This window comes from Sapajus apella, unplaced genomic scaffold (genome assembly GCF_009761245.1).
Source record: "Sapajus apella isolate SASKATOON/1434 unplaced genomic scaffold, GSC_monkey_1.0 scaffold77, whole genome shotgun sequence".
NCBI classification, from domain to species: Eukaryota; Metazoa; Chordata; class Mammalia; order Primates; family Cebidae; genus Sapajus; species Sapajus apella.
The window spans coordinates 595,257-603,354 of record NW_022437017.1 but is presented as its reverse complement, the minus strand read 5'-3'; the positions used below and the strand labels follow the sequence as shown (position 1 = coordinate 603,354).

The following is an 8,098-nucleotide window of genomic DNA, read 5'->3' as shown; positions in this document are numbered from 1 at the left end:
TTTTTTTTTTTTTTTTTTTTTGAGATGGAGTTTCACTCTTGTTACCCAGGCTGGAGTGCAATGGCGCGATCTCGGCTCACTGCAACCTCCGCCTCCCGGGTTCAGGCAATTCTCCTGCCTCAGCCTCCTGAGTAGCTGGGATTACAGGCACCTGCCACCATGCCCAGCTGAATTTTTGTATTTTTAGTAGAGACAGGGTTTCACCATGTTGACAAGGATGGTCTCGATCTCTTGACCTCGTGATCCACCCGCCTCGACCTCCCAAAGTGCTGGGATTACAGGCGTGAGCCACCGCGCCCAGCAGGTGAACCTGAATATTTTGTTCATAAACACAAATTATTTTGGAATGTAAGGACCGTGTATGATAGAATATGTTAGGAAGAATTAAAAAAATAAAAATAAAAAAGAATGTAAGGACCACGAAAGTCTGGCCTTTGTTTTGTTTGCAAGTTGCAAGTGTTCACAAGTTTGGAATATCTGTGTTGCTGTCTTTGCCTCACCAGTGCCCTCCCCTGCATTAGTTGATACTGGTTACCGTATGACAGCACTGTGACACTCCATTGTGATGCTAGGACAGGCAAAGACATGGGACAACCTCATCATGTGTCCTAGTGGGACATGCCAAAGCATTAACCCATTGAAAAAGATGGTTTAGGCCAGGCGTGGTGGCTCGCGCCTGTAATCCTAGCACTTTGGGAGACTGAGGCAGGCGGATCACCTGAGATTGGGAGTTTGAGACCAGCCTGACCAGCATGGAGAAACCCCATCTCTACTAAAAACACAAAGTCGAGTGTGGTGGCACGTGCCTGTAATCCCAGCTACTGGAGAGGCTGAGGCAGGAAAATCACTTGAACCTGGGAGGTTTTGGTGAGCTGGGATGGCACCATTGAACTCCAGCCTGGGCAACAAGAGTGAAACTCCATCTCAAAAAAAAAAAAAAACCAAACAAACAAAAAACCAACCATGATTTATTGCTGTGTAAATTACTCTTCTTTTCTTTATCCTTTGTACTAATTATGGCATTATACTCTTATTTTATTGTATTTATTTATTTATTTTGTGATGGAGTCTTGCTCTGTTGCCCAGGCTGGAGTGCAGTGGTTCAATCCCAGCTCACTGCAACCTCTGCCTCCCAGGTTCAAGTGGTTCTCCTTCCTCAGCTTCCCAAGTACCTGGGACTACAGGTATGTGCCACCATGCCTGGCTAATTTTTGCTTTTTTTTTTTTTTTTTTTTTTTCTTAGTGAAGATAGGGTTTTACCATGTTGGCCGAGCTGGTCTCAAACTCCTGAACTTGTGATCCGCCCGCCTCAGCCTCCCAAAGTACTGGGATTACAGGCGTGAGCCATCGTGCCCAGCTAAACCTTTATATATATATATATATATATATATATATATATACACACAACTGAGACTTTGTCACCAGGGATAGAGAAGTGGCTGCTACTTTGTAAATCGGACAGGAATGTGGCCGCTGTAATCTGGAGATTAAGTGAGGGGGATTAGGGATAGAGATGCTTCTCTGATGAGGATCAGATCAAACACAGATGGGCGAAAGATGATACTTCCTAATCAGGATGCAATTATTCAGCAAACTAATCTTCGTTGTTCCTGCCCCTGAGGACAGAGCTGGGAGCAAGAACCACAGGTCCTCCTCTCATGCACACACAGTCCAGGAGTTGAGCAAAAGCCAAGAATCAAGTAAGGAGGCCAGCCGTGCACAATGGCTTATGGCTGTAATATCAGCATTTTGGGAGGCCAAGGCAGGTGGATCGCTGGAGCCCAGGAGTTCAAGACCAGCCTGGGCAACATGGCAAAACCTCACCTCTACAAAACAATTAGCCGGGCGTGATGACACCTGCCTGTGGTCCCAGCTACTCGGGAAGATGAGACAGGAGAATGACTTGAGCCCAGGAGGTGGAGGTTGCAGTGAGCTGAGATTGTGCCACTGCACTCCAGCCTGGGTGACAGTGAGAGACTCTGTCAAAAAAAAAAAAAGAAAAAAGAAAAAAGAATTGCAAAAATAAGAAAAATTTTACAGGTTGGGTGTAGTGACTCATGCCTGTAATGCCAGCACTTTGGGAGGCCCAGGCAGGAGGACTGCTTGAGCCCAGGATGTTGAGCCTGCAGTGAGCTATGATGGAGACTGACTCAAAAAAAGAAAAGAAAAAAGAAATTAAAGACAAGTATCAAGGCAATGGTTTGTAGCTAGAAACACCAGGGCATCCTGACCCAATGGCACCAAGGAGGGAAAAAGTATTAGACACATGCTAATACTTCAGACAAAAAAAATTTTTTTTTTGAGATGGAGTTTCGCTCTTGTTACCCAGGCTGGAGTGCAATGGTGCAATCTCAGCTTACCACAACTTCCACCCCCTGGCTACAAGAGATTCTCCTGCCTCAGCATCCCAAGTAGCTGGGATTACAGGCATGCACCACCACACCGGGCTAATTTTTGTGTTTTTAGTAGAGACAGGGTTTCTCCATGTTAGTGAGGCTAGTCTTGAACTCCTGATCTCAGGTGATCTGCCCGCCTCAGCTCCCAAAGTGCTGGGATTACAGGCGTGAACCACTGTGCTGAGCCAATAAAGAATTGTTATCCCCATTGAACAGATGAGGAAATTGAGCCTTAGAGTTAAAACCTTGCTTAGGATTTGCAGCTCTGAGAGGGGAGAGAAAGGCTGTGTAGGAAGAAGCAGGCAGGAAAGGGCTCTCAGAACACGACTGGGTCTGAAAACCCCTCACCTGTCCACGCCTGGGGCGGCTCCTCTTCCTGCTCTCGCTCAGTCTCCTCCAAAAAATCTTCCAGAAGCTTCTCTGCTTTTCGGGCCTCAGCGCTCTCTGGGGCTGCCCAGCCCAAAAAGGTTCGGACACGGCCCAGGTCTGAGTGGGAAGGGGGGTCTCGGAAATCCTGAGGGTGGTCCTGCAGCCAGGAGCCCAGCACTGACACCACAGCCCTGGCCAGAGAGGCAGAGTCTCAGAGCTGGGTCCAAAGTGGTAGGGGACCCAGAATGTGACTCCTGGTACTTTTCTCCCTTCCTCCCTCTCTCTCTCCCTCCCTCCCTTCCTTCCTTTCTTCCTTCCTTCCTTTTTTTGACAGACTCTTGCTTTGCTGCTCAGGCTAGAGTGCAGTGGTGCTGTCTTGGGTCACCAAAACCTCCACCTCCTGGGTTCAAGCGATTCTCCTGCCTCAGCCTCCCGAGTAGCTGAGACTACAGACGCATGCCACCATGACCAGCTAATTTTTGTCTTTTTAGTAGAGATGGGGTTTCACCATGTTGCTCAGGCTGGTCTTGAACTCCTGACTTCGAGATCCGCCTGCATTAGCCTCCTAAAGTGCTGGGATTATAGGCATGAGCCACCGTGCCTAGGCTTCTTCCTGTTCTCCTTTTCTTTCTTTTTTTTTTTTTTTTTCTGAGACAGAGTCTCACTCTGTCACTTAGGCTGCAGTACGGTGGCCTGATCTTGACTCACTGCAACCTCAGTCTCCCAGGTTCAACTGAGTCTCATCCCTCAGCCTCTCAAGTAGCTGGGACTACAGGTGTGCACCATCACACCTGGCTAATTTTTTTTTTTTTTTTGTATTTTTAGTAGAAAAAGAGTTTTTCTTTTTTTATTTTTATTTTACTATTTTTTTTAATGGGGTTTCACCATGATGGCCAGGCTGGTCTTTAACTCCTGACCTCAGGTGATCCACCCACCTCAGCCTCCCAAAGTGCCAGGATTACAGGTGTGAGCCACCGTGCCCAGCCAGAAAAAGGGTTTCTCTATGTTGGCCAGGCTGGTCTCTAACTCCTGACCTCTAGTGGTCCACCTGCCTCCACCTCCCAAAATGCTGGGATTACAGGTGTGAGCCACCTCGCCCAGCCTGACTCCTGGTCTTTTATTACCTAACCTGCAATTTTCTTTTTTTTTTTTTTTGAGATGGAGTCTTGCTCTGTCGCCCAGGCTGGAGTGCAATGCTGTGGTCTTGGCTCACTGCAACCTCTGCCTCCCGAGTTCAAGTGATTCTCTGGCCTTAGCCTCCTAAGTAGCTGGGATTACAGGTGCCCGCCACCATGCCCAGCTAATTTTTGTAGTTTTAGTAGATATCGGGTTTCACCATGTTGGCCAGGCTGGTCTCAAACTCCTGACCTTCTGATCCGCCCACCTGTACTTCCCAAAGTGCTGGGATTAGAGGCTTGAGCCACTGTGCCCAGCCCCAACCCGCAATTTGCAGAACCCCAGGACGACCAGTAAGCTTTGTCCTCTGGGATTTTCCTCCCCCCTACTCCCCTATTTGGATGGGGGACCAACCTCAGGTTCTTGTTGAAGCTCAGATCTTGTCCCGCCGTCTTCTTGATCTCTACCCTGGGAAGAGGCCCCCCAGCAGTTGAGGAAGGTGGAATCTAGAGGGGCCTTAGGAAGAGGGCTCTGGGTTTGGGAGGTGTTTCCTGGTCCCACCTACGGAGGTGAGGGTGTGCCCAAGTGGGGATCTAGGGTGGGAACATGGAGGTTTTGGGTTGCCACTGACCCGGGAGGTGGGGGCGGCGGCATTGGTGGCAACAGAAAGCCCAGAAGGCGGGCAGTGGGTACGAACGTCCGGTGGGTGGCCAGGAAAGCGGGCACAAAACTGGGGTCCTGTTCACGGTCTCCAGACACCAACTCTCCCACCAGCAGCTCCAGGCGCGCTGCCCTCAGCACCCGCACTTTGCTGGTTCGATAGTGGAGGAAGGTGTTGGCAGCAGATGGGCTGGGGGCCTGCAGGAGGGGAGGGGTGGCCATGAAAGACCGGGAGTGGTCCTTGAAGCACCTTCTCTAATCACGTTTATCCCTAGCACCACTCTTTTTTCCTTACTTTTTTTTTTTTTTTTGAGATGGAGTCTTGCCCTGTCACCCAGGCTGGAGTGCAATGGTGTGATCTCGGCTCACTGCAACCTCCGCTTCCAGGGTTCAAGGGATTCTCCTGCCTCAGCCTGCCAAGTAGCTGGGATTACAGGTCTACGTCACCATACCCAGCTAATTTTTTGTATCTTTAGGAGAGATGGGGTTTCACCATGCTGGCCAGGCTGGTCTCGAACTCCTGACCTCGTGATCCATCACCTGGCCTCCCAAAGTGCTGGGGTTACAGATGTGAGCCACTGCACCCAGCCCCTAGCACCGCTTTTTTTTTTTTTTTCTGAGACAGAGTCTCAATCTGTCACCAGGCTGGAGTGCAGTGGCACCATCCTGGCTCACTGAAACCTACGCCTCCCAGGTTCAAGCAATTCTCCGCCTCAGCCTCCCGAGTAGCTGGGATTACAGGCACCTGCCACCATGCCTGGCTAATTTTTTGTATTTTTATTGGAGATAGGGTTTCACCATCTTGGCCAGGCTGGTCTTGAACTCCTGACCTGGTGATCCACCCACCTTGGCCTCCTTAAGTGCTGGGATTACAGGCGTGAGCCACTGAGCCCAGCCCCTAGCACTACTCTTGCATGTGATTCCTCTGACTCCCGACTTCTTGGAGTTATTGTTTTGTTTTTGGTTTTTTTTAGAGACAGGGTCTTGTTTTGTTGCCCAGGCTGGGGTGCAGTGGCACAATCATAGCTCACTGCAGCCTCCAACTCTTAGACTCAAATGGTCCTCCTGCCTCAGCCTTCCGAGTAGCTGGGACCACCGCTGAGCACCACCACACCCACCTATTTATTTATTTATTTTGTAGAGCGAGAATCTTGCTGTGTTGCCCAGGTTGGTCTCAAATTCCTGGCCTCCTGCCTTGGTCTCCGAAAGCACAGGGATTATAGGTGTGCGCCCCACACCTTCCTGGCTTGGAGTTATTATTCAGCACCGTCCACAAATAGCTCCTGCAACCTGCCGTCCGTCTCCCATGCCCTATCCCCTGCCCCCACACACACACTCTTGGCCACCTCCAGCTTCCCTCAGCCCTCCTGACATGCTTCACTGGCTGCCCCACCCGCCCTCACCTGGCCACTTCTAAACCAACCCCATTCCACCTTCCAGCCCCAGCCCTCTAAACTGGCCTTTCCTCACCCGGCCGTCCAGTTCTGCCCTTACCAGTTTGTCCCCAGGCTTCTCTTGTGAACTGCGCAGCCATCACCTGGCCCCACTCCTATTCCTTGGATCTCCCCATTTACCTGGCCGCCCCCAGGCCCTTTTCTACCCTCATCTGGTCGCCTCTGAGCCCCTCCCTTCCTCCCGCCCGCGGCACCCGGCAGCCAAACCTCGGCTCTCCAGCTCCGCCCTCACCTGGTCGCTTCCCTCCCCGCCCACCCACCGTACCCCCTCCTCACCTGGCTGCCCCCGGGGCCCTCCCCCGGGCTCAAGCGCTGACTGCGCTGCCGCCTCAGGGAGACACTGTACACCGCGCCGTCCTCGGTCTCCTCACCCCAGTCCTGCAGCGGCGCCTGGACGCAGAGGAGGACTCAGGGCACTATAGGCGCGAGGGTCCTGGAGCCTCAGCCTCCTTCGCGGCGCAGACTCGGGCCGAGTTTTCCTGCTCCATCCCCACGCCCCTTCCTGGCCAGAGGCTGCGAGACTCCGGCTGGGGTCCCAGGCTAGTCCCCTCCTCGCTGCGGGTCCCCTCCTCCCAGGTCCTGAGGAAAGGGGTGGCATTTGGGGAGTCCCAGGGTCCAGTCTCATAGAACCTGTCTCTGGCCCTTTCTGCCGACTGCGCTCAGAGACTCCCGCCCCCATCCCTAAGAGGAAACAGTCGCTTCACTGGGTCAAGGGTCGTGAGTCCCCAGGAGGGGACTCCAGGGCAATTTCAAATTGGGAGCAGATGGCGTCCAAAGGGAGGGCACTTGGAGTTTCGGGACCTTGGGGGTGGCCAGGGATGCAGGGTCCGGGAATCCCTTGTCCCCTTACCAGGGCCAGCTCTTTGCCTGCTGTGCGCTCCATGGCCTGCGCCCGTCCCTCTCAGTGTCGCCGCTGAGTGAGGCGGAAGGGCCGGCGGGTGGCGGGCAGTGGCCGGGAGCTGGGGCCAGTGGGGCGGGGCGGTCGAGTTGCTGGGGCGGGGCGGGGCAGGCCGGACCCACGGCTCTGGATCCTTCCAGCCGGACCCTGCTCCAGCCCAGGAGAGGTCCTGGCTCTTCCACCGGGTGCCTATCAATCTGTGCTCAGGAGAAAGGACACATCTGTTCCCAAGGGAAGGGTCTCTTTTTTATCCCCAGATGTGGGGGAGCTCCTGTGTGAGGGCAGGTGTGTGTCCCCAGACCGGAGTCCTCTGTCCTCCAGTGGAAAGGGCTAGCTTGACCAAGTGTGGGGGCATCTTCCACTTTTGATGATGATGATGATGATTTTTTTTCAGGCGGAGTTTCGCTCTTGTTGCCCAGGCTGGAGTGCAATGGCCAGATCTCGGCTCACTGCAACCCCCACCTCCTGGGTTCAAGCAAGTCTCCTGCCTCAGCCTTCCAAGTAGCTGGGATTACAGGCACCTGCCACCACACTCAGTTCATTTTTTTTTTTTTTTTTTTTTTTTTTGTATTTTTAGTAGAGATGGAGTTTCTCCATGTTGGTCAGGCTGGTCTTGAACTCCCGACCTCAGGTGATCCACCCACCTCAGCCTCCCAAGGTACTGGAACTACAGACATGAACCACTGTGCCCAACCGATTATTTTTATTTTGAGATGGAGTCTCATTCTGTTGTACAAGATGGAATACAGTGGCTTGATCTCAGCTCACTGCAACCTCTGCCTCCCAGGTTCAAGCGATTCTCCTGCCTCAGCCTCCCAAGTAGCTGTGATTACAGGTACCACCACCATGCCCGGCTAATTTTTGTACTTTTAGTAGAGAAGGGGTTTTGCCATGCTTGCCAGGCTGGTTTCGAACTCCTGGCCTCAAGCAATTCACCTGCCATGGCCTCCCAAAATGCTGAGATTACAGGCGTGAACCACGGTGCCTAGCCTTATTAATTTTTTGAGACAGGGTCTCACTCCCGTTGCCCAGGCTGGAGTACAGTGGCACGATCTTGGCTCACCGCAACTTCCACCTCCTGGGTTCAAGCGATTCTTCTGCCTTAGTCTCCCAAGTACCTGGGACTACAGGTACACACCACCACGCCCGGCTATATTTGGGGGGGGGCGGTTAGAACTGTTTTTCACCATGTTGCTCAGGCTGGT

The 8,098-nt window shown here is 52.5% G+C and overlaps 1 protein-coding gene across 3 annotated transcripts in view; it reads right to left on the bottom strand.

The window, feature by feature from the left end:
* Positions 1-6,941, bottom strand: part of RGL3 (ral guanine nucleotide dissociation stimulator like 3) — a 22,010-nt gene extending 15,069 nt beyond the window's left edge. For all 3 annotated transcript variants that reach the window (XR_004260896.1, XM_032251703.1, XM_032251704.1), the window contains exons 1-5: positions 6,846-6,941; positions 6,272-6,385; positions 4,513-4,739; positions 4,296-4,349; positions 2,745-2,956 (exon numbers count right to left, since the gene is read on the bottom strand). Coding sequence is in view for 2 of the 3 variants with exons in the window: in XM_032251703.1 (XP_032107594.1) it covers positions 2,745-2,956; positions 4,296-4,349; positions 4,513-4,739; positions 6,272-6,385; positions 6,846-6,878 (640 nt within the window). In the remaining variant the exon portion in view is untranslated. The remainder of the gene's footprint in view (positions 1-2,744; positions 2,957-4,295; positions 4,350-4,512; positions 4,740-6,271; positions 6,386-6,845) is intronic.
* Between the last annotated feature and the right edge of the window lie 1,157 nt (positions 6,942-8,098).